This window comes from Acanthaster planci, linkage group LG05, assembly GCF_054643075.1.
Source record: "Acanthaster planci isolate LZ-2023a linkage group LG05, COTS_SCS, whole genome shotgun sequence".
Taxonomy (NCBI): Eukaryota; Metazoa; Echinodermata; class Asteroidea; order Valvatida; family Acanthasteridae; genus Acanthaster; species Acanthaster planci.
In genome coordinates, this window is record NC_141781.1 from 17,619,908 (window position 1) to 17,647,139 (window position 27,232).

Consider the following 27,232-nt stretch of genomic DNA (forward strand, 5'->3'; position numbering starts at 1 on the left):
TGATTGCTGGCTTATTGTCATACACTTATACAACAATAAATGGCCAAAGGATATGGAAATCTTCAATAGTGAAGTATGAAAAAATCTAGCAATTTTTTGTGCACAAATCAATGCAACATTGAGGTTCAGTGTCTTTGATTACATCAAAGTTTTGCTTATAAATTAAAAAATTCATATTAGGCCCCAAAGTACAGATGAATATAACAAAACAAAAATTGAAAATAAAGTTAACCCCTTGACGATGGGAATTTCTTCCCAAAAGCCGACTCCAGGAATTCCAGCCTCACTTGGCCACGAAGGTCACCTGCCAAACCGCAAATTCTCGGTTTGTGGCCCTGCTTGCTCTGCACGCTGGGATTTATACAGTGAAAAGGCTGATTGTTCGGTGGCATGCGGCTCTACTCAAGCTTCCACGTTCCCGTTGCCTCTTTTCAAAGGGGGTACTGTTGTGAAGCTGGTCTTTTCATTTCTGGGCTACGCACAAAGACCAATGACCATATATACAAGAGCCAGGGTCTGGCTTTTTTCACCGTGTTCACTCGAGCGTGGGCTGGGAATAATAGCTGAAAAGCGGGCTGAGGATCTCAATTTTTACGGCGGCTCTATCCGTGTCCCAGCGCGAAGGGGTTAACAGAAACACAATGGTGCAGTTTTGAGGATTTTTGTATAATACTTTTTTTACATGGTTCCTTTCAGTTTGAGAAGTACATGTATTTTTGGTTTTGACATCAATCCCCAGGTCCAACTCTGAAGCTGAAACGACCAGTGGTCACCAAACAGTATGCTGAACTAATAGATTCGTTTTATGAATAAATCACCTTCACTGTGTGAGATGTCTCAAGCTGCTGTGTTGACCTAGGCATCTTGAGAGGCAGAATACGTCTGTAATGGCTACTTCATTATTTGCTGAAGAGATGGAATCAAGATAATGATTGGAAAGCACAGAGTTACAGTCACGTCATGCAAAGACAAGGAATTCTTTATTATTGAGTTTGTTGTCCTAAAATCCTTATGAGCACAAAGGAACTTTGCTTTTGTATGATGGAGAATTCTGATTTCCTTTAATTTAAAATCCAAGTATATTGTACTTGATTCAACTCATTTTGCATTTAATCTTTTAGAAAATTAACACAGTCAAGAACTCAGTTTGAATGACCTTACACAATTCTAACATCTGTGAAAGAAGTGTGTCATCTACATGTATGTGTAAATCTGTACAGTTGATTAAACTGTTGATTTCTAATTTTGTGATGAATTGACAGACTTTTTAAAGAGTAATGGAAGTGGCTTGTTATCAAGAGCACTGTAGATTGTTTTCCAACCTCACAGGGTAAAGTTACACTTTATGAAATGCATGTAGATGGATGCACCATTGTAGTGTAGTTGTTTTCCTTAAGTCTACGAAATGACTGGCCATAAAGCCCACTAGATGGATAATATTGCCTCACATAACAATGTTAACGTTTGTGCTGGATATGTACATTGTAGGATGCTATCTACCCATTAATGCACAGTCTGCTTGTGGTCGCACAAAACAAATTGTCAAAATCAGGTTTAACTAATAAAAGGAACTACAGTAAAGACGGTAGCAGCAGAGTGATGTTGTTCACTGTATTCAGTTTTTATTGCAGACTGTTTGTAGTTGAAGTATTACTAAGTTTATGATAGTTAACTGTAACCCAGTGGAGGAGGTTGGATAATAGTATTTGAGAGTATACCTCTAGATTGTGTTTCATTGGGATAAGGTGGTTCCATTTTTATAGGCCATGGAGTGCCCTACCCTTCTATCATTATCATTATCCTCTCTTAATAGTTGTATTAAACTTGAGGTTTCTGCAGACCACTCAGATTGGATGCTGCAATTGGTAATCAGTACATTGAAGAGCTCCTTGAAGGAAAACATATGTTTTCTCTGCTTTTACATCGTATCTGTTCAAATCAATATGATGGAAGCATCCAAATCAAACACAGTGTCATTTGTCTTCAGAGTTGAACTAAAACAAGCTTAAAAGGGCTTTTTTTCTGTTCATGCCAAGATGCGAATTCTGATTGTAGATTGCATCATTCGGGGGAAAATGAGGGGAACCCTTGCCCTGTTCATAGTGGTTAAACCCTTGTGCGTGCCAAACAATGGCTACAGAAACAAACCTTTTTGAGCTTGTTATAGTTGAGCTCTGAAGACAAATGACATTGCATTGGATTTGGATGCTTCCATATTGATTTGAACAGATACAAATCAGAGAAAACATGTTTTCCTTAGAGGTGCTTTTTAATGATTAGGTGGTAAGGACTTTCTCGGTTACTTAGGAAATTTCTCTTGAATGGATGTTAATACAAAGCGAATGTACTCACTGATTTCTATAATAGCCTGGGATATTTGTAACTGCAGGTGTTTATATCTGTTCAGCTGATCAATCCTGATTAAAAGCTGATGTATACATTCAGCCAGCAGATTTTATATCTCTGAAGTTGTTGAAAATGTTTTGTTACAGTAATCAGATTTTTACAAAGAGAAATTAATTCAGTCATCTTAAGTTGGATTTTATTTGTATGAAGGTGTTTATGTTAGTTTTATTCAAATGATGTTTAAAGTATGTTCAGGGGAAATCAGTTGTACATTTGTGGAATGCTATGTTAGATGTAATGAAATTGAAATAAACTTGGCAGGTAGCCTGATCTTATTTTTGAAACTGTAAAGCCAATATTTAAGCAAATGTATCTAGGGCAGTACACCATTGAGTTTGTATTGATTCTTCTACAGAGTAATATTTGATGTTCAGTTCATCTTTGATGTCTTAAGTCATAGAAGCATTTAAAGAAGTGAACTTATTTAAAATATGAATTAACATTTGTAGTTCACTGAAGACATTCCATGCCCATTGTGTCAATAAGATGTTACAAAGCAGTAGCAGAGACTGAGAATGATATCTTGAGTTAAGCAATAATGTTCATAATCTGTGTCTCAACACAATGACCTTAAGCGTTGTACACCGCCAGCATACCTGTACACTATGCAGTACCTGTATTTGTAAGATACATGTACTTATGAATATTGCTTGTGTAAATGTGAACAAATTAGGCTTTGCATTTAACCTGCAAGTCAAGACAAGAGGTGTGATTCATTGGGTAAAAATGGATAGGGTAACAAAGTATTTGTCAGTATGAAAAGACCTGACATCCAAAGCAAAAGTAGAATGACATTGAAGTTTCTCAACCCTGCTTTAGAATACAGAACAGCATAAGATTGATTATGTAGAATGTACTTTGTACATGGAGGTTTGTAATAGTTGGTAGTCATTAGCACCCTCTGGTTCACCTTACTTGCCCTTGGTTCTTTAGAATGGCACTAAAATAGTACTGAAGTTTTGCTGTGGTCAGAAGTAGCCGTGTGGAGATGTGTGATTTCTGCAAGCTGAAAGTTCTAAACACATCTAAAATGTAATGACAGGAAGGTTGGTGAATATGTATTTAACCACTTGAATGACGCACAAGCAATTTTGAGCAAAGAAATTGCCAGGAATATGAATTGAATATGTATCCTGATTTGACTAAACAGTTTGAAACGTATTGTTTGATGGTGCTCTCTTGCTGGATCATGGATTTGGGGTTTCATGATCATGCGTTCCACTGGCATGTCATACATTTTCAAAATGCAGTGCATTTAGGGAGGACAATTGTTAAGGTGGTTGTCTGATGCTCTAACACTGTATGGTAAACAGCAATAACAGAAATGAAGCAGGTTAGGAATCTCCCGTTACTAGACACTATTTGAAACTCCATTGTGTAATTGTTCATGTGTCGGGAACATATATGGGAATGTGCAAAGAGTGTATCAAGAATACAATGTGTGAAGACACACTGCTATAGAGGAGACTTCTGGACAAAGACAAGTGAAGATGGAGATGTTATATGCTGGGCATTGGTGCCCTAACATTTGCCAAAATCAAGAAAAATAATAATTCATAAAACGGTGTATTTTTAGCATTGGAATTTGTGGCTTAGTAACTTTTTAAACTGTATACCTGTATGTGGTTTTTGCACTTCATGAGATTTGCAAAATGAAATGTGTTTGTACATGCACAACTGTTGTGATTCTTCTTTACATGTTTAATTTCAATGGGGGCGGCTTTCCATGGAAACCAACATAAATTCTGAACAAAAAGAAATCTCCGGTCAAGTTAGCTGTTACCGGCATAGATGAGATAAAGTGTATTTGGAGATGTATGTTGTGGCACTATAGTCAGGGATAGTACACGGAACTGTGGGTCACATTTGCTGGTGTATTTGTCATGAAGTCTCATTACCAGTTGATTTCAAGCCAGTCAAAAAGGGATTTGGTCTCGAGTTAAAAGCCATTCAAATGGTGTGCTGGTCACAAAATGGAATAGAAAGTGAGAATGGAGAGGGAGAAGTGATGACTCTTGATCCTGTCACTTGGCTCTTGTTACTTTGTTTCTTACAGAGGTATTGACAGCAGTACATCTCCTTTTATAGGGCATGCTGTAATGTTTGAAAGTTCTGACTGAAGTCTGCATGGTTTCAAAACAGAATGCGTGATTTATTATGATTTAATGTTGAACTTTATTATTACAAGTGATAGCAGTTTCATATCACAAGGGTTTGCCATGTACATGTACACTGTACCAGATTATAGCAGTTTGATATCACAAGGGGTTTGCCTTATACACGTACCAGATTACAGCTATTCATTGCATCCAGCTTTGGAATAATAATTGTGGCTTGTGATTCCGCATGTGTTCTGCAGGGACTATTCATAACCAACAGCCAATAATCTCAAAGGTACTTACAACATGATCTAGGGCTCAGTATCTTAATTTAACCACTAATAGTTCCTATATGTGACATGCTCTGTCAAAGCCAGACACTTCTGGGTAGAGCTTGAAACAGTCAGAGAAAAACCTAACAACTTAGGAAATGTTCAGCTTTTACAAATTTGCAATCTAAAATATGTCGAAATAATACTTTTTAAACTTTTAGGTCAGCATTTGTCTCAGGAGGTTAATTTAAACACATCTGCTGACTGGCTTCCCAGAATCTTCTGTTTCTGACAGAAAATGCCACACATGAAACAAAAAATATAGGAGCCATGACACTTGTAAAGACTTTTAACTATAGAGTGTGGGGATAGTCATCGAATTTAAAGTAGACATGAACCAGTTGTTTAGTTGGTGTTATGGACAGTTAGTTGATCAGAAAATAAAAGGTTCCATACTGACAATCATGAATGTGAGTTTCAGTTGGTACGAATGATCCCTGCCTTCATTTGACATGGATTAATTAGGACCATTTGAGCAGGGTCACCTAATAAAATAGCTTTAAAATGCACACTGAATCAGTCCATGCCTGTCCAAAGAAAGGAAAGGTTTTGTTTTGGGGACCTATATAAGAAGTACTCTAAGAAATGGCAGGCTGAACATCCCTGACCCCCAAGCTGCTCTCAGAGAGAATGACAACATGAACATTTGTTTGGAGGTCCACACCATGTACTTGTATGCCACAGTTGTGCAGATGAGTCTCATTTCAAAACACACTCCCAAAGCTTGGTTAAATTTGGAGTGAAGCCATAAAACAGAGAACAGTTTTGAAATATGGTCAAAGATGCCTGAAATTGCATGAATCAGGAAAACAATTTTCATGGTTTCAATTTTTTTCATGAAAAAGGCTGTGTAAAACATCTCAGCACCCTTGGTGTCTCTAGCTGCTAGTAAGATTTCTGCAAAACTGTTTGCAGCATCTCCACGTTCATAATGAAAGCAAGCACCAACATGGACCATTACCAAAAACAAGTAGGTATTACAAAAAGCAATTGAGAGTAAATGCATATTCAACCCAAGTTTTAATATTCAACTTCATTGACACTTAATAAACTCATGAATAAAGAAAAAAATATAAATATTCCTCAGTGCATCCAACATGTACTTTGAACAGCATTCAGACTGCCCCCATACATTAATATAAATGCTTTCAATTCATCTCCAAATGTATGAAGGTCATGACTCACTTTCAGTGAAGCAGTCATGAAGAAAAGAAAATTGAAGTTGAATATTCATGCCATCGTTGGTGCTTGATATGATCCAACAACATCAAATTTAATGCATGTGCAATTGCTTTTATTAGGCTGTGCACCGGAATTTACACAAAAAGGTATTTTATGAGATCTCATAGATCACTCCTTGTGATGAAACAGCCCATTTTGTTTTTTGTGAACTTAACTGTCTTGTGGTGATTAACATGTTGTTGGCCAGTCTCAGCCAAATTTGTACAAATTAAGACTTTGAAAACTGATGTTTTGGACTGACAAAATAAAATTGCAAATATTGCATGGATAATGGAAAAATGCATCAAAATCTTAAAAAAAATTATTCACAATGGCAAAAGAAAATCTAATGTGAGATATTTTTTCTTTCTTTTTTGTCACTGCGATAAGTTGTAATTAATTGCAATGATGTAGTTCGTCTGACTGGGTAGCGATGATCATCAAGCACTTTGTGTCAGAGTTTGTAACTCCTTCATTGTCCTTCCTCCATGGTATAACAGCATACATGTGGGGCCTGGCCAGTATATCAGAACAGGTGCTGGCCCTGTTACAACCATCACAGGTGCTGGCCAGAATAGCAGCACAGGTGCTGGCCAGAATACCAGCACAGGTGCTGGCCAGAATAGCAGCACAGGTGCTGGCCAGAATACCAGCACAGGTGCTGGCCACCATGCTGATGGATTCCTTTTGTTTCTTCAATTTTTTAATATATTTTTTCAACTGAGAATACTTTCTAGGTGAGTAGCAAAGACACTAATCGGTATATCTATTTATCAAACAAATAGGCTATAGTTTTCTCTCCCCTTCATCATGTTGAATGAACCCAATAGTGCATTTGTATTTGAATCCCTCCCCCTGGCACAACATGCTGGCTATGCCACTGACACTCCTATTACCATGAGTGAACTTTCTACAAACCTTGGCTGCCCATACAAAGTGGTTGGTTGCAATACTTTTAATCAAAAAATGTCCAAAATTGCTATTCTTATTGTCACTGTCGATCAAAAATGAAAACGATACACTACACCAATTTGTATAGCCAAACACCTGTTGAACCAAGTCTCATTGATTCACATTTTCGCTAACTTGAAATTGGTTGGCCATTAATAATGATCATCACAAACAATGGCAACCAAGTGTACTTAAATGTACTCTTTGAAAAATCATAATAAAGACAATTATGCATATCAAACACACAAACCATTCTTCAAGAGTTACACACCAACTATGGGTGTATACAGTATATTCAATTGTGTAATAGCCAATATTTTCAGCACAAAATGCCCGACTCTTGTGCATCTGAAGACTCACACCAGCCACAGATTCCATTATTGTCACTTCACCGAGGCCTGAAGACTTACTAATAGCTCACTTTTCCAGCCAAAGAAATGTTTTATTAAATATGAAACATTAAGATGAAACCAGTAATTATGATAGTGAGGATTAATACAAGTGTAAGCTAAGCATGAAGGGTGCATACATGGCTTGATGTTTGCTACCTGGATTATTCAAGCCTAGTGCCATATCCAGCTGGGGGAGGGTCATTTTTTTCTTATCTTTTATTATTTTTTTCATTTTTTATTGGATTGAGATTACTTCATAGGTGGGCAGGAAAGAAATCAATCGAGCTATTTATTGTTAAATAAATCACCTATATCCCCCCTTATCATGTTGAATGAGCCCAAAAGTGCATCTGCTATTGAATTCCCCCTCCAGAAGCTAGATATGCCACTGTTCAAGCCCAAGGCACCCCCCTCCACCAAACACAAATTAAAAAAAACATAAAAAGCAGCCTGAAACAAAGGTAAAACGAATTGAATGTCATACAAGCACTGTGAAGGGAAGGCACATGTATTTCATAGTGCTATTCATTATGCTTGCCTTATGAGTAGGACATCATCAACAGGCCTTGAATGATACACATAGCAACTTTTCTGTGCAAAATAAATGCAAAAGCACGAGTGTAAGATGGAAACAAGTTGCTTTGTGAAATAAAACTAAAATTAAAATAATACAAAATAAACATCTTTAAACATCAAATAGCCGGCTTAATTTTATAAGAATCTTTGCATAGGTTTAGATCACTGTATATTCAATACTGCTTGCACTCAAGCAGTTTTTAACTTGCAGCTACAATTTATTGCATTTGTTCTTACTGTATCTTAAGTTTCATTGAGACTAAAAAAGTTACAACACGGTAAAAAAAAGAACAGAACACAATTTCTATGAGAAGGAAATATCTGCTCATTTGTTATGGCAAAATGACTTGACACAATACACGTGACACTTCAGCTGCTCTTTGAAAATGACTATTAAATTTGCGAATTTCAATCTAGAGAGCATCGACAGAAACAAATTTAAAAAACCTACAACAGATGAGGTACATGTATAATGAACAGTCTAGTGCATACTGCTGTCCTCTTTGTACACTGTTGGAGATGTAAAATACTTCTGTAGATTAGATGAGATTAGTTGGGATTTTGACCATTCAAGACATTTCCTATTACCACCCCAAATCCTCCCAAAACAATAAGTTAATTATTATTATTATTTTATTTGGCATTACAATAACAAATACACATCACAACACAAAAAAATGCAAATATAAAATTAGCAGTACAATAGGACAAACTAGTGTCAAAGGGGGTTTGGGGGAAAACTGAAATTTGTATCACGGTTAGTATGTTTATGACATACATGTAGAATATTGAAGGTGTAATCCTAGAACCTCTTTCTAAAACCCTTAATTTTGTCAATTTTCTCTACTTAATACTGCCTTGTCATTTTGAGCACTGGTGACACATTATAAAATACATGTTTTGTATATACATCCTGCCAACGTCTTAAGTTTTGTCTTCCCAAATTTCAAAGGGATTTTACATTCTGGTAATAAAACACTAATCTCTGTTTATCTACATTTGCATATCAGCTCATGCGCGACAAAATCTCACTTAAAAAGTTGCCCAAGCCACACCCTCCGCGCCCACTGCATGTCCCCATACAAAAAGCTGTGTAACACTGAGATTTGTCCCAGATGTTTTTTTAAATTGCCTTTTTTGGGGGGGTGGGTGTTGAACTAGGAGGGATGCTAAACAAAGGTGAGTGTTTTCTTACTAAAATGGAAAATCCCTTTGGATATCTCACCTCTGTTTACCTACATCTGCAGAGTTTATCGTCAGATAAAGAGTTGGGAGGGAAGGGACATGTAGGGCACCAAGGGTCTAAATTAAACCTATTGAAATAGGAAAAAGGTTGTTCAGACATACCCGGGTGCTGCCTATCTAGTTGTGAGGAACGGCAGCTTTTTGGGGCTTTGCAAGTTGCTGATCGGCCAACCTCTTGGAGGACTGTCCTGCCCATGAGACCCTTTGTTTGAAGGTGGTTGGATTCTTGCAGCAGGCAGCTTTTATTACATCTGAAACAGAAACGCCAGGCAGGTGGGCCCAAGATGTTGATTTGCTGCATGTCATCTGGGCCTTAGATTTCAATCCTCGATTATCGCGAGGACTTATAATTGCTGCCGATATCTATCGGGTGATGGTGGTCACAGAGGCTGGATGATGTGGCTGGATGGATGTGATGAATAACTGCTTGATGTTGCCTCGCAATGGCTGAGTACGAGTAATGTACATGTAATACTTAAGGACTTGTAAGGGGCACCACCATTTCTCTTCCTCCACTGATGAAAATGCTGTCAGGCTAGGTACAAAGATATCTGGGGGAGAGAAATCAGGTGACTGATTCTTGGTTAGAAACTCTATGTGTGGAAAGAGACATACATGTACACCACCAGGTTCCCAGCGAATGTGGCTTGGTTCATTGGACAAGGCATGGAGTTCACTTCTGCATCAAGCTGTTGCGGTAGCCACCAGAAATACTGTTTTTATGGTGAGTTGATGCACAGAAGCAGCCCCTGCCGGTTCAAAAGGAGGCTTGGAAAGTAATGATAGGATGGTACCTAGGTCCCACGATGGGATGAGTTTCTTGGTAGGGGAGTTCTATAAACATGGCCGTACTTGAGGATATGGTTGATTTATCATGGAACTCTTGATGAATGGCACCAATGGCCGATCTGTAACCCTTGATTGTGGAGATATGAAGACGGGAGTTAAAGAGGTGAGGAAGACAATCCCCAATGGAAGTTACAGATGCAGAATGGGCATCGATAGCACTCTCCTTGCACCTCTTGGTGAAGTGGAGAAGTAGATTATCGTAAGTTCGTCTGGAGAATTCCTGCTTTTTGCCGCCAAGGCAGTGGCTTCTTCCGAAAGGCTAGCTGCTCTGAAGGAGATTTTGACAGCATCCAAGCACAGAGATGAAGAGAGGCTGGATCCAGATGTACAATTTGAGACCTGGATTAAGTCAGAAGGTCTTGGTGAATGGGGAGTCTGACTGGAGAATGAACAAGCTGGTCCAGGAGGTGAGGTAACCAAGGCTTCCAAGGCCAAAATGGGGTGATGAGAATAACTCTGGATACTTCTGTCTCTATTTTTGCTAGTATTCAATGCAAGAGGGAAATTGGTGAGAAGGGTAGGTGTGACTTCCCATCCAGTCAAAGCTGAGTGCGTCTGCTTTCCAAGCCTTGGAATGAGTGTGTCGTGAGCAAAAGGTTGGAAAGTGGTGGTTGAGATGAGATGCAAACAGATCCACAAGTGGTGTTCCAAGAACGAGGGTGAAACTGCTGCGTCTACCCTGCAACAAATGGCTGGGAATGTGACCACGTTGCTGACATTTTGTGGCTTAAATATGCCGAAAATGTAGGTGGTGGTGCCCCGGGCCTCTGTGACCAGGTAGGGCTTGCTGGACGTTTACTTAACTGCGTGGTTTTGAGTGCCAGGCCCCATCGCCCTGTAAGAACATGGATGTCGGATTCCGCTGCTTCCACGTGCTCCTGGAGGCTACTGAAGGTGTGCGGGATTTGTCAGGGAACAGGTCTGCTTGTGACTAGTCGCAGGCTCAGCCCCAAGGAATTTCCAACCGCTGAACCTGGCAAGATGAGACTTGGTTGGTATGGTGGAAATATCATGTTTGGAGGGCCAATCAGACTTGGAGGGACCAGGAGATTTGCCAGGAACATGGCTTGAACTTACAGTTCTCTGTCATGATTTGGCGATCTCCACCATTCTTAATCTAGAACACAGCGATATGGACTGCAGGCGTTGCTGAAAAAAACACTAGGACAATATCTTAGAGTTGCACAGCCTTTTGTATGGGTACATGCAGTGGGTGTGGCTTGGGTGACTTTTTCAGGAAGGTTTGTCGCACATGCACGCTGATATGCCAATGTGGGTAACCAGAGGTGAGTTGTTTTCTGTACTGGAACTTCATTTTGTTTTGCCATGCATACAAATGACTAACAGTCATCCTATGGGTAACACAGTATCAAAGCGATCCATCTGAAAGTCATTTGAGTGATCTTACATGCTTTTCCTTTTCAACAACATATCACGATACGGACCCAGCAGCTTTTTTGGGCAAGAAAACCTGACATTAACTGGAAGTATGTACCTATATCTGCAAGCTCAAAAATCTCAGGGAACTGCACCAACATCATCACACACTCTAACCTGCTTCAATTAGGCACTTTGTTCAAATACTGATTTGTACAGCCTGGGTTGGTGGTTTGAGCAGAAACCAACTAGGATGACTTTCCTGATGTCCATAAGTATGTCTGGATGGAGCGTGCTGGCACTTGGGCATTGATGTAACCAACAGATGCATCATAGATGCTGAGATTTTTAGTTTCATCAAACCTGTTGACATCAATGAAGTCCAAAATAATTGCATATCAGTCAGCGTCAAGCAGCTACAATTTCAAGTTTCATCATTTTGGGCCATGCTAAGCAGTTATATGTATAAAAAAGACTATTTGAGCAAATGCTTAACTTTACAAAACAACCAATCTCTTGGTGTTTGAACTGGCATGGTATTTTGACAGAAATACCTGCTTACAGTGTTGTCTAATGTGTTCCATGACAACCATTTAATCGCTTGTCCACATGCACTTTTAGTATTGAAGACACACACAACTGCATGTACATTTCAAGTAGACCTCTGCAATTAAGCAGGGTGATAACAAGCACATGTAGTCTGTAAGGCTTTTTTCACCTTTGTGGCAGAGTTTGAGGAATCCTGACAACCTGTCTCATTTTATATGCATGCAGGGAAAATATGGTTCCAGTACTGAAGTCTAACGTTTGATGATATTAAGATGAGATAAAAACCTACCTATTTAAAATGACTGCTGCGAGTGTATTACCATCAGGGATTTTAAAGGCAATACTCTCAAGGTCGTTGTCCTTTGACTTGGTCATTCCAATATGCACAGAACCTGGGGGAATGAACTTGCTAAAAAAGCAAAGGAAAAACACTGTAAATTACTTCCCTTGAGCTACAGTATACATGTACATGCATGCCGATGTAGCACAGCCCAACACTGCATGACACCTAGTCATTAACACCTATTGAAGATGAACAAAGCACACTTTGAAATATCAAGAACTCTTGTCGCGAAAGAGAGTTAGTCTATGGTGTATTCACACTTGCTTCCTTATCAAAGTTGTGACAAATCTTGTCTTTTTGATACCAGAGGTGGCATACATGTAGTTACCCCTTCTTTGTTTACACCAAACCTACTCATGACATCATATTCTCGACAATAATAAATGTTTGTCAAATCACAATCGTAAACAAAGCCTGAGCCATAATATACCATTCAATATCCCGATATGAAAAAAATCTACTCACTCAAATTCAAAATGCCTGGAAAAGAATAAACCTCTAGGTCTGGAAATGCAACCAGGTATGGCCTCTGTCATACTAGATACATGTAACTGCTTTTTATCATAAACCAGAGAGTGTAATGAGCCAATGATGTCTGTCAATAATCCATCCAACTTGAAGCACCTCCTCACTGGCAAAGAAAAGATTGGTCGGTAGGAACTGTTTCATTTGGGCACCTACTGCACATGAGAAGACCATGTATATTCCAACCGTAATTGGTCATGCTGATCATCAGTGCTGTTGCTGATATGTAAAAGCTCACAACCTGTTGTGCCCACATGGAGCGGATTACATCCCCAAAAGTTCTAAAAGATAACACTATTTGGAGTTCTGGTACAGCTCACCCACCTGAAATGACCAAGGTGATAAAACATTGGCTGTTTGTAGAAGACATCATTGTCTGCATCCACTATGATGGGGCTGTCAACTTCATTCTTGGCCCAGTTAGGTCCTCCTTGCATATTCAGAGCTAGATTCCAGTCAGTCCATCCTGTGACCCAGTTATTCAAGTCCTATATACATGTAGTAGAGGTTAAAGATATAACAAGTCACTGTACATTGCAAAAGTAATTGCAAATGGCCTAATCATCCAGTGTTAATGATTCTTCAGCTTCTAAAGACCGAGTAAAATACTCTCAGATTTTCTTTGCTTCTTTATATTGAATACTTGTATACTGTAATGGGGTGATGGAAGGCCCCTTGTTTTGTACAGATGTTTTTCTTTTCTGTTTTCCTTTAATCCTTGTAGTTGAGTATCAATATCAATTACATGTATCGATTGTGAAATGTGTAACCACATTTATTAGTACATGTACATGAAATATCATCTTCGCTTCTATTAAATTACAAGGTTTGAGATAGCTAGCATACTTTCTGCAGAAATTCTCAAACCAACCTCAGTGCAAGGTCACAGGATTCCCGGATCTGATAATTTTGCTCAGTTCCTCTTGTTCATTTGGGTCAATTACCTGGTCAGGTGTCACTAAGATGGGGGGCTTGAGGTGACTACCTGTCCAGTAAAGATGGAGGACTGCCTAGTGGGACACACTTGCTCTAAAGTCTGTGCCTTCAACTTCTTTGCTCTGATGCTGAATTTTACTGCTACGTGTAGTTTATATTCAAGTTTATAACTTCACAAGGTAAATACACATTTAACTATCTTTTATTAACTTATCGGAAGGGATGGTTCTTGCATCTTGTTTAACAACACTACAAGTAATTATATTATCTTTATATTTTTGACTGAACGCATTGTTTTGGGATTTTTTAGTTGAAGTATTAGGGGTATACGACTTTGCATCTATAGTGTTATAAAAAAACTGATTATTTTGTGTTTAGAATGTGTTTTGTGAATTGAGGGACGATTCAATGAAAGTAGTTTCTTGTTCAAAATTTAGGTTTTGTTCAAGCATTTATATGATTTGTTAGTGTATTCCACATCCTTTTCAAGTGAAGATGGAAGTATAAATTCTATTTGGACATGCCAAAAGCATTTGTGAGTATTTGGTTTGGTTTGAAGTGATTGAATGGGGTCAGGGTTTAGCTCAAGAATATACATGAGAATTGCAAAATATCCCTGCACTCTAGAAATGGTTGCTCTTGTGCAGATTTTCTAGTGCTCAAACGGTTATCTTAAGCTGGTTACATTCTATGTTATAAGTACCAACTGTCATGATTTCATATGGATGTACTGACACTTTAGTTTAACAGGTGGGGGAAATCAATTAGGAGTTGATTCATGGTGGCAATCATAGACCTTTTACTCAAGTAGTTTATTATACATGTACTTATAGGATCCTCATAGAGGCCTCTTGAACTTGTGATAGGTTGGCACAACCAGGTTAGAGAGGCACCTTGACCTTTGGGCTAGCTGGGCAAGCTGACCCGCCATCCAGTGTCTATTCCAAGAGACTGAATGGGGTATGTCCGATCTTTCAGTAGTACTCTTTTACTTTATATACTTTTTACTTTATATACTTTATATACTACACTGAACTTGTTCCAGATTTCTTTACCTGGACTGGGTAAACCACCCACTAAAGACTTCATTTGTTTCAATTGGTGTTTTATTGTCTTGAAACTGATGCAGTATGTGAACTAGTTATTTGAACAGTGAAGATTCATTTTGTTTCTTTTTGAGAATATGATCGAATTAATGTCCTTGACTTGAACATAATATTTCAATATAGCCTGGTCCATAAATGATGAACTGTTGAAATGTAACATAAAGCACTTACAGTTTTGTGGTTCTTTACTTTTTCCTTGCATCGTCATTTTGTTTTCATATTTTGCGTAGAGGGTTTTCTTTTCTTTCGATTGTAAGGACACTCACACTCACGTTCTATTGAAGTCCATTCCACCCCATCCTGGCCTCTGTGTCCCAAATTATTGGGTTGTTGGAATTTGGGCTCACAATACTTTTGTACCATAAATGGCAGCGCATCAACAACCCAACTGCTGAACAAACATACTGTACATTGTATGTTTGTGATTTCCATATAAATTTCATTAAATAGCAAAGATCAGGACCTGGGTCAAGGATGGAGATTTGAACTTTTTAATATTAGGGAGGACAGTACTCTCCCTGTCATGGAGAAGGACAGTACAATACTAAACAATACGGAGGGTATAAGATTACTATACTCTACAATGAGCAAGGCAGTGGGGATTGTACTCATGGCTTGAAGAAAATTATCTAAACCCCTGAATATGGCAGAAACTGAACCCAGAAAAACTAGGCATGTATGTGTCAAGGCACTCACACTGCAACTCCCAAAAGTTGTTCAACAAGCTTTGGAACACTTGGGCTTCATCTCCAAGCAAGCATGGAGGAGCAGAAGACTTGACATCATCGCAGACAAATACACAAAAACGTGTTCTAGGTTAACATGACAAGCATACATGTACATGTACCTACCTGTATGATGTCATGACTGTATGCTTCTCCTCTCTCCCAACTGCCTAAAACAACAGCTGGAGAATCAGGCAAGTAACCATTGCTGGCTTCAGTAGCAAGCAGAAACATGTCTGGAAACATGTTGTGAGTCGCAGTCAAGCGAGACGCAAAGTCAAAAAAGAAGTCAAAGTACCAATGAACAGCTATTCCTGACACATACTTAGCAGCTTCTGCATCGGATAACACCTGTGTGGGAGAAACAAAGATACACACATGTAGGTAACTCACAAACAAGTTCAACTACAAAACGTTTGCTGGTGATACAGAAGTAAACAAGGGAAACTGACAAGTTGAATAGCCCAGCTTGGTATTCCAATAGCGTATGCACAAATTAAAGTGGGCCCTAGTTTCTATGGGAACAGCAACGTGTGCCTGAGATTGAAGACCATGCCTTTTCAAAATAGCCAGAATAGATGGTTCATAAAGAGACAGTGCAGTTTTCCTTGTGTGTACACATGCATTGCTGGGATTTATCTCAAAGTATGTACAGACATGTACTCAGTCCATGAATTAATTGATCTCAGGGTTCCAGGTGGAAAATGTGAAGTAACAGCAACAGCTTTCACTAAAATGTGCTTGCGTAGTGCTAAATACTTGCCGATTGCTCGGGATTTGACAGCTGAAGTTTGTAAATTTGGCAACAATTGCAATTCACAGCTGGAACTTGGACCACAGAGAGGAGGATAAATCCCAGTTACTATGTCTGTGTGTCAGTAAGACTTGAACTTGAACTAGTTGTATTATCTACCAGTGAAGGTAGTTGGCAGCTATATGTGACTATCTCTTTTCGGAAAATGGGTAGTTCTAAAAACAAAGTCATTTAAAACTTTGTGCATTTAGTTTTTGGGGTATTTTGACAAATCAACATTCAAACTGAATTGTTAACTCATTTAAAACTTTTCAAATGGGCCAAAAAGAAAAAAAAATCCATGACTTATAACATAAAAGAAATTTTAAACTGAGAATAACGGGCATCCGGATTCCAAGTTTCCATACAGTTCAATATGTTCAAGTCTTTATACTTAGTCTACAGAATTTAAGAAGCACAGGTTTACTTACTAATTCAACAACTGGAAAGAGAACCATGGGAAATCAAAAGCACACAATCTCATTGGGCATATTATTTCATTGATATCAGGAATTTCTGTCCATAGTGAGTTTGCATTTACTAATTATTTATCCACATGTACCTGTTTAACAAAATCTGGAACAAAAAGTCTCTGATCATCTAGTATCATCAACTTGACATTGCCATAGCCAGCCTGATGTAGAGCTGGTCCAAGGTCCATCTTGATAAAATCTTTCTCCATCTCTGGATTGTAGTACATAGCCTGCCATTTGTTATCAGTGCCTCCTGCGGAGGGTTCATTCTCCACAGATACGCCCCACATGCTCAGGTTATGCTTCTTGTACTCATCCAGAAACCTACAAGGAATTTCAAATTGCAGATGACTCAGTAAAGTTTGGTTGTACCTTTCTGATCAACTTCAGCCTAAGTCATGTAAGTGATGTTGACTGTGAGCACACACATTTCAGAATTTGTTATAACCGCTTATTTCAAGAATGATGAATGTGCCATTGATTTTCTGTACTGAATACCTTTACAGATGACCGACTACACTCCTCTACTTACATGTTACTCTTTTTCTTCTCCAAGCAAAATAATAAAAGAAGACTTCCAAACATGGAAGACATAATAACTACCGGTATGATGACGAGAAGCCAATAAGCCAACCATGATGCAAGTTTATGAAAGCAGGAAGCAATGAGATGGAGAAAGTTTGTCAAGTGCAGGTCCTCTTAATAATGACGATAAATTATGGACAAGATAACTCTTCAGTGAAAAGTCCAGACACGTGACTTGGTAAGGAAAGTAGTCACTTTATTATGAACCATCCATTTGAAGGATTGACGACTGTTTGGCTAAGGTTTTGGAGGGCAGAAGGGGAAACCTGTTTCACATGCACATGTACCTGTTCAAGAACATTTGTCTCAAAAGGACACTTGTATCAAACTCTTCTAAAGCAATTACTTCTTATCTTTAGTAACAATGATTTTTCTCCAAACTGCAGCTGCCAGGATACGGCAAGCCTTATCCAATCTCAGCTTTGTCTCTATGGCCTCGGCTTCATCTCAGGCATGCATACAAATCATTTTCAAGAGTTTATTGATGGAACCAAATAAAAACATTCAAATTTTAATCACATCGGACAATCTGATGTTTCTGAAGAAAGTGAGGTGCAAATAGACTAAATTCTCACATCAAAGGACTACATTTGGTTGAAGGAAAAGTTAAGACCCCTCCTTGTGAACTGCTTGGATTACACTGATTACATGAAAACTTTATGGCAAAGGTAACTCCCTTGTTAGCACGTTGCAAGTATTCATACAGGTAAGTATGCATACCAGAACCCTGAAGGTCAAATCAGCAATTGTGTCTATGTACATGTACGTGGGGTCTTTCTTTTAAATAGGGAGCCAAATGTGTGGCATGGTGGTCAAAATTTCAAAATTGTCTACAAAATTCAAAACTTGTTGATATGTAATTGATAATGCATTCATGCAATAAATGCAAATGATTTTTGGTTTGAATAACTACATGTACTTGGCATGTACAGACTCAGTTTGTCCAGAGGTGCAGCATATTATTTGACGTGTAACAGGGAAACCAAATATGATGGTTCTATGCATGTCATTTTTGGTTCGTAACGGTTTCTTTTCAACTGTTGCCAATTTTGTTTTGTGTACATACCATACACTGTATATTCTCATCACAAGTTGTTTTTTTCTAGATAGGGTTTCAGGCAGCATAAAAATGGGCAAACATTTTCCCCAAAAATTCACTTTTGGGCTATTTTTTGAATTAGTTTGGAAAGTTTTGTTTGGTTTAACTCAAAGATGCTTAAATAGCAAATATATAGCACAGCTCATAGGTACATGTATGCATGCCATTTAGCTTGTGCACCTTTGCCAGAAACATTAAGTGTTTGGAAGTTTTTGGTTTAAAGAGCTTTATGACTCATTTCATGTGTAACAGAGAAACCGGTTTATCAGTTACACGTTGGAAAATTGTCACAATACAAACATTAATTTACACTGGGAACTGCATTCAATTTTGTTGTAACAATGGCAACAACATTTCATGTTTCCAGTCAATGAATAGAGATCTCAAATAAATTAGGGATACAAATATACTCTACAACCTGTCCATATTTCCAATGAATGGGAATTAATGCGAAGCAATTTTGATGTCATAAAGCATTACAATTGTCACCAAACATTGCACATATTACAGTGGATTCAACATTTGTGAATAAAAAAAGAAACCTTTTATAATGAAAATGTAGAAAAACTATGGACTGGGGCATAAAAAAGAATTCTTGTTAAAAGGAGAATCTTGTATTTAAAGTGCTGTTATTAACGAGGTTGGACTGTCATGACTGAACGCGTAGTCGCGTACATGTATATAAACTTGTCACGCACCCACTGGCCTACTTGAAAGTTAAAAACATAACTGCTGTCTTTACTGCATAATGAAGAAAATTTCAAAGAATTCAGAGTTGCAGAGATACATGTACTTAGATGCCGGTTCACATTTTTATGCAAGTGGAATGCAAAGAAAGTTTGATGTCACAAAGCATTTATGCCAAAAACTTCATGACATCGTTAACAGACATTAGCATACAGGTAAACTGACAGAATGAAAAAAATAGCGACTTCCACCTCGACGACAAGCGTTTCCGATTCAAAGAGAAAAATGTTACCTTTCTTCTATATGCTCACTTTTATTTGTGAGTTTTAAGAGGCTACCATGCTCCTTCTTTCGGCAAATATGTCAGGTAAATTTTGCCTTCATGTCTTGCAAAGAAACACACACCCTGTAACTTTTTGTCACAGCATAACGTGCGAGTAACGAAAATTTCGATCAAAATTTCTCAATGATGAAGGAATGGCGGGAACTTGGCATGTCTTTGTCATGTGATGATCACGTGACAGCACATGCAGGCTTGCAATATGATCCCAACTCGGGCAAACGTAAGTTGCACAAAATTTTTTGTTTACAACATAACGATTTCAAGAGTAACCAAAATATTTTTTGACAAGAATTGCCACTCTGCCAGGGATATCTTCAGAAATGTTTGGAATCTCAGATACAAGTTAGTAGGAGATATTTTGGGGGTATTTGGAGTTGATATTTTAGGTTTTCAAAATGAATCGCAATGAATTTTTTTTTAACAGCCAAAAATGTTTTTCACTTCGTAACAACTGGAGGAACGAAATGTTACGTTGTTATATCAGATTATGACGGCACCTGTATTCCCAATTAAAATGAATTTCATTTGGAGATCTGATATCATAATTTACCTTTCTGTTGAAAGCTTAGTTAGAAAATAAACGATTTATTTGTTTTGCCTGTGGTATGAAATGTCTATGAAACAGGTCATCAAAAATGTCACTCAGAAGACTGAAAAAACAGTGAGAAACGGTGAGGTTTTTCCCCTGCAATTATTGTATTAATCAACATTTTTTAATGTAAATGAATTTACTGTTGTCAACACACATTAATTGACAAATGCATGTGAAAATTAAATGGGAAAGTGAAACTGGTCTTGTTTTAAATGGTCATGATAATTGTGATGTCCCTGAAATACACAGTGGCCCCCATATTAAAAGAAAGACCCATATACCTGTATTTGATCTGCTCATGATGTGCATATAGCATCCATTCAATAAGTGCTCTCAACAGCAGTCCTCAAAGTGATGACTAAAATTGGCACCAGGAAGCCAGAAAGACTTTACCTGACAAAGTAGTTAGCCCAGGTCTTGTGGTACTTATCACCAGCCTTGCCCTTTAGCTGACCTTTCCCATTCATTTTGCCATTTGTTTTCATCCAGGCAGGTGCTGACCAAGGAGCTGCAAATAGCTTCACCTCTCTCTTAGCCATGGCTAAGGAACGCAGAATAACAGGAATCTGGGTAAAGGCAGAAATACTAACCTTTTTACCATGTTTACAACATGTACATCAAAACTAATGTGTACAGTATGATTCTCAGAGCAACCTAATCAACCAACTGAGTTAAATGTGAAGAAAACTGACAGAGTTCTGTATAAGACAGAAATTGTCAAATTCTCACACATTTAGCACCACATTAATATTGTAAGTTACTGATGTTCTGAGCAATTAGGTCACAAACTGATTTGGAATGGGCTTCTTTTTAACCATGTGCATTCAATGTTCATGTAGTGGAGTAAAAAGGGAAAAGGTCTGACACACAGTGCACAAATCTGCTGCTTTATCATTTAGGTAATTCAAACCAAAAGATAAAACATTTGAACATATTCAGAACAAACATATGCCAAACATGGTACAAATTAAACAGTCACTAAGCTGAAACTAGCCCCCCCTTGTTTTCAAATTAACAAGAAGTTGTACAGATTAGTAAAATAACATCAAATTTATTAAATCTTGGCTTTGTGTGTCAAACATTTTAGTGTGTGTTCTACAAACAAAGGACTGGCACATTGTTTCATTCCTTGGGCCTTTCATTGTTTCTACATTAACTGATTAGATTACCTTGAATTTAGTATCTTCCTCTGCTAGAGAAAAGTTGTGCAGAGCAAAATCATTGGGGACAGCATCGTACGAGTATTCACGAAGTGAGAAGTCACAGCTGGCCATAGGAATGCGACCAGTGGTGTACTCAATTCCTTAAACAGACATAAATTACAGAATTGAAGAGTGCATTTTGGATATTGAGGAATTAGATTGATTCCATACAGACTGCTTTTTACTGCAAGATTTAATCACAAAGGGAAACCCAAATTAAAACAGTGCTCACAGATTTAATGATGTTGTTCTAATCTTTTTCTGTGGAACAAAAATAGCGTTAACTGTCCTTTTCTACCGGTATGTGGAGAACTGATTCACAAGAAGATACCATTGCAGGAGTTCCTTCACAATCTGCAGTGTCTTTTAGGTCTTACGGTTTGTGAATCCAGGGGTTTAAGAACATCTTACACATAATAAGGTGGTTGTTTTAAGTCTCCCTAACCTTCCACAGAGTAGTAAGACCTCAGTAGGTTTTCTTGAACCTTGCTTGATACATTCAAGATGTTCATAGTTGCTGAGTCAGTGAAGGCTCCACCAAACCCCACAATTCTCTGATATTCTTCAGAGGAATTTACAGTCAGCACCATTTGTTTGTCTGTAGATAAAGAATATGTACACAGTTCTTCATAAACAATTGGCTAACAAACATCATGATTCTGCTGCCTTGTGAAAAACAGAAAACTTCTGCGTCAGTTTATCACGAACATTTTTCTGCCAAGGTGCAATTGTGGAAATTTAAGGACTTGTCAAATTTCTGCTTAAAAATGAAAAGAATTCGAATTAAACTAAAATGCACTTCATCTATTCATTTTCAATTATGTGTTTTGATGCATTTCAAAACATTGGATACTGAACTAATAGGAAACATCCATTTATGAATTACACACACTGGCTCACAATGATGGCATATCCAAACTTTATTATACACTTTCCACTCTGTGCATGAACAAAAAGTGGCAGCTTTCACGCAGAAAGACATCCCTAGGTAGGGAACGTGGTGTACCATATGTGCACAGTTTCACGTATGTTTGACTTGCTGAGCGTCTGTTGGAATGAATGGTCATGTGTTTGTTGGGTACCAAGTTGAAATGGTTCCCATCACTCTCTTCTCTGAGGGTGGGGGAGCCTTCTACGCACAGTGGATGCCACCACAAACTGTACACATACAAAGTTGTGCTAACATTTTCAATACTTTTTAATAAAGTGTAATCACCTGTGATGTTGGGCTTGGATGCAATGGGATATTGAGACTTGGTAAACCTTTGTTCATCTTTAGTGCTGGTAACACAAACAAAAGAATTTGCTGGGATGTCCTCAACTCTTTGGATGGTATCACAATAGGTAGCACTACACTCACAGACATACGAGGTCGTAAGTGGGAAGTATTTTCTTTTGCATGCAACATCTGCAACAAAGAATGGAAACTTATGCTTGCAATATTAGAACAAAACTTTCTTAAAGGTTAACAGGAACAGAAAACATTTAGTTCACGTGAAGTATTTTAAAATAACAATAAATATGTAACCATTTCAGAAACATCGTAAATTTAATGTTTACCCAGTTAATTGTGACCCCAAACATGCCAAATGAATAAAAAGATACTACGTTTCCCCACCCACAAAAAAACCCTTTTGGCCATTCACGCTCCAAGGCTGATTGGATGGTGTCATTGCCAGAACGCGGACATGTACAGTGTACATGTACACTGCGCACAGTGCATGCAGTATTGCACGATTGCAATAGACCATGTTGTGTTTGATGTAGCTTGGCTCACAGGCAAACGCGATCTCAGTTCAAAGTAGAAATTAAAAGACACAGTCCTACTGTGTATTTCTTGAACTGCGACCATGTTTGCCTGTGGGCCAACTTCTTGATGGATTTTGTGAGCCTTGGGATGAAAAGCCAAGGGAGATGGTGTTGGATTCTGTGTGAGTTGGGACAAAGAGGGTTCATTGTGTGCAGTGTCTGGCTTGCTGTACCAATTTTTGGACTATGCTTGATTTTGTCAGGTTGGTACTGTTCAGTGCAATTCATCCTAGATACACCATAGACCCATCCATACCATATCACTCAAACTCCAACGGGCTCATTCTGTTGGAGTTTATCAGGTTTGGTACAGTGACTACATGCAGGTCACCTACATGTACAAGTATACAGACATGTACATGTACGTATCTGTTGGATTATGTGAGGTTCAGTATGCTATCCAGTGCAGGAGCCTAGGGGGTTAGGGATATCAAGAAACACTATTACCGGAATCCACTGTATCATAAATCTGCATTTCATGTCTTCTGAGATTAAGATAACTCAAGGTTGTGATAACTTGCTTTTGAGCAACAGTAATTTACTTGTACCAGTACTTTCTTTCTGTTGTCCCGAGCCTGTATAGTACCGGTAGTTGTTTTGCTTTGTCTCACACATTGAGCATTTTGGTGACCAGCGCTAGTTTTTTTCACACACCTGCATACTTCCCTCATAAGTTTATGACCATGTTTTTCACGTTTGTCGAGTTGCCCTTTCATCACTCTCTGCGTTTCTGCATTTTTTTCACTTTGATTTTCGATACCGTTATGTTTTGTTTCATTACAGTTGAACAAGTAATAAATGAGGTGTGCACATGTTTACCTTGCATTTGATGAGCTACTGTTGAAGATGACAGATGAAATTCCGCAAGATGAGTCAATAAAACCATCCACATCACCCATGATAACTTGGATAAATTATCTGCCATCGTCAATTCTGTTGCTTGTCCTCCACAATATGCAAAATGCCGCCAAAGAGAATCTATTATATTTAAAATTATAAAAACATTATTACACATACAGTACCAGTATGCATGGTATGTGAAGATTTTAATTGAGATCTGTGAAAAATGATACCATGATTCCATGATACATGTACTGTGATACCCAAATTCTTAATGCTGAGATTTCAAAACATGCGAACAAATAACATGAAAACATTATTGACAAAGTATGCAGGCCTTGATCATCACGCCGCATTAAAATCACTGGTTCACAAATAATAGTGTACAGATAAGTAAACCTGTTGGACAGGATGTCTGTGCATGGAGGAAGGAAAGAGAAGATTTGATTGACACGAAAAGCAAAAGAATTCTCCAGTGCAGTCATCAGCATGGTCAATGTGGCAGTCAGTGTTTTACACAGACATATAAGAATGTCTTTCAACTGGAACAAGTGCTACGACGAAGAAAATGGGTGAATGCGATCTACCAGTAGTTGGATTTCTGAAAAGCATTTGACACAGTACCACACATACCTCTTCTCTACAAAATGCATGACATGGGTATAGAAAGGAGCAAGCAGCGAAAAGTTTAAGTGCTCTGCGTGTGTCAAGCGGAAACGGTCAGATTTTGACAGATTTTGAAGTTTGAAATATCACTGAAGCCCCAACCGTTTGACGTTGGCATTTATCAGTGTTTATGGAAGCTAGTAGGTGATGATGGAGGTATTTTTAGTGAGTCTTTGGAATTTTTGAGAACCATTTTCACCTTACTACATGTAGGCCTATATGTACAGGGGTGAAGTGTTCGTATGACGATCCCGTCCAAAATCGAAAAAGCGGAACTAATGTACACGTACACCTCCCAGAGCTAAAAAAAGTAGAAGTACTATTACTCAGTATTTATAAATATTAGGCTGATGGCGAATAATGCTAGCTGGAGACAGTGTTGTAGTCGAGACCAGTTAAGAAGTTCTCCATGTTCACAAGACCACACAAGTCCAACACAAGACGTCAACGTCTGAATTCAAGTCACAAGCTATTCAAATGACAGCAACATAAGCATTCTTTTTAGCTTTGTCATTGTTCACCCTGTGTTACTTGTGACTGATCTTGTGCGTGGTCTTGTGATTGTCTCGACCATGGAGGATCTCGATCATGGTCAGATGTCTCGACTATAACACTGGCCGAAGATTTACCTAGACCTTTAGCTATACAGTACTCACGGTATGTTAAAGAAGAGAACAGCGTTGGACTTGACCACGAGATATACAAAGTATTGTGCCGAAAATGGAATGACAGGTATCGTGGGGGTGTAGGCCTACGAACATGTTTACAATTATTGTGTACGTCACTGCACTCTGGAACCATTCATAGTACTAGCCAACCGTAGCCCGTACCCATAGCTGGCTACGACTGCACGTGTAGCTTGCGCATGCGTTACGCGAACTTCGACCGAGCGTTTTCGAAATGAGTGGATTCTGGTTACCATGGGTTAGAGACTTTGGTTTTGCTGGTTCCAGCCATTTTGAAGCAGTGTTTGACACCCCATGTTCAAGCTCTGACTGGAACCAGCGAAACCGAGTCCAGACGAATTCACTCGTTTCGAAAACGGTCATAGACTCCATTCAAGTCTGATTTGATGCTAAGCGACATAATGCATTGCTGTACATAATGCCTTACATGATGGGTGGGATAGCCAGTTATTATACGTAGAATTAATTACCCAAAAAAGCTGCTGGGGTGTTTTTTTCCTCTACTTTGTAATTAATTTTTATTTATAACGCCCAGATGTAGGGGGGCATAGCTCTTCAAAAGTCTTCGTGTTTCAAGAGTTCAGGCATCAGTACTTTCATTCTTTCCCCTGTTGGTTTTTTTTTCGACTGCATGCCCTGGTAAAAATTGTGGCGGACACATGACATCTCAACCCGTTTACATACGAAAGTTTTTTTGCAAATCGTTTCTATCAAAGAAATTAAAGGAGTTTATTTTCATGTCCGCGACAAATGAAATCCCAGGTACGTCAATATCATACATACAAAGTGAAATTTGTTATAATTAATGGGAACTGGTGTATTAAATTTGGTAATTGTACATAGTCTAAATTATTACCAACATGTAGAGAAAAAGAAGCACTGAGCTTTGGGCTCAGGCTTTCCCTATTACATTCAGACTGGACAAGAAACATCGGACAGAAGACAGGAGACATACATACACTGGCAGGATAGACCGAACAGTAAGACACAGTATGTTAACAGTTGAGACCAGACTTCAATGGAAGTCGGTAGATGAGCATGATTACATGATCGGATTTTCATTATACAAACTGATAAAGGTAGTAGGTTTTGAGTTTCCTAGTAAATGTATTTAGCGTTGAGAGTCTTGTCAGATCTGGTTGTTCCCAAAGGACACGCATCGTGAGATAAGACTATTTTGGAAACAGAACTGCCCAGTCTAGATGCACTTCTAGGGGGTATGAAGAAACATTGCGGTAAAAGACTATGTTTGTATTTAAAACATAAACTAACCCAAGTTCAAATTGAAACGGTCGTTTAAGTTGCCATGGCCCACGTGGCGGAGTTGTTACCATGTTTATACACATTCCCTTGGGACCTGGCAAGAGGCCGACTCGAAAATCGTTCAAGTTTTTTCTGGTTTTAAGGGGAATCCCCGACATTAAAGGTGACTTAACTAGGCTGTTCAGCATGAAAAAAAAGGTAGACAAAAACGGGAGTTGATTGCATTTGGCCATTAATTTTTTTTGTCATTAAGAAAAATAGTTAAAAAAAACGACTAGAGCGTGGAAGCCATTCGTTTGACGCAAGGTAAAACAAAATGATGTCAATGAAAAACTGAGGGCATATAAACTAAATAGTTTCCACTAAAAAGATCCAATCAATAAGGACAGGCCAGGTTTCGAAATTTGACTGGAAACCGATTATTGCAAATGTGCTTATATATTTTGTTCGGACCGTAACTAGTTGTATTGTGAACTTGAACAAAACTCCCGCTACTAATATATATTTACCAAAATCATTTTTACATTAGTTAGGTCTACTGCGATCAGTATGATTTTTGTTT

The 27,232-nt window shown here is 38.4% G+C and overlaps 2 protein-coding genes across 6 annotated transcripts in view; one reads left to right on the forward strand and one right to left on the reverse strand.

Annotated features, from left to right (window-relative positions):
• Window positions 1–5,246, forward strand: part of LOC110987625 (long-chain-fatty-acid--CoA ligase ACSBG2-like) — a 39,639-nt gene extending 34,393 nt beyond the window's left edge. For all 5 annotated transcript variants that reach the window (XM_022250505.2, XM_022250506.2, XM_022250504.2 and 2 more), the window contains one exon: window positions 740–5,246. In XM_022250505.2, coding sequence (XP_022106197.2) covers window positions 740–813 — 74 coding nt within the window. In that variant the 3' untranslated portion in view covers window positions 814–5,246. The remainder of the gene's footprint in view (window positions 1–739) is intronic.
• Window positions 5,247–5,827: 581 nt separating this feature from the next.
• LOC110987627 (lysosomal acid glucosylceramidase-like) lies at window positions 5,828–25,576 on the reverse strand. The gene is made up of 11 exons (XM_022250510.2): window positions 25,378–25,576; window positions 24,035–24,193; window positions 22,623–22,814; window positions 21,852–22,004; window positions 21,374–21,507; window positions 20,598–20,770; window positions 16,988–17,222; window positions 15,759–15,983; window positions 13,190–13,353; window positions 12,287–12,406; window positions 5,828–11,811 (listed from the first exon to the last, which is right to left on the reverse strand). The coding sequence occupies exons 1-11, from the start codon at window positions 25,520–25,522 to the stop codon at window positions 11,697–11,699; spliced, it is 1,815 nt and encodes a 604-aa protein (XP_022106202.2). The 5' UTR covers window positions 25,523–25,576; the 3' UTR covers window positions 5,828–11,696.
• Between the last annotated feature and the right edge of the window lie 1,656 nt (window positions 25,577–27,232).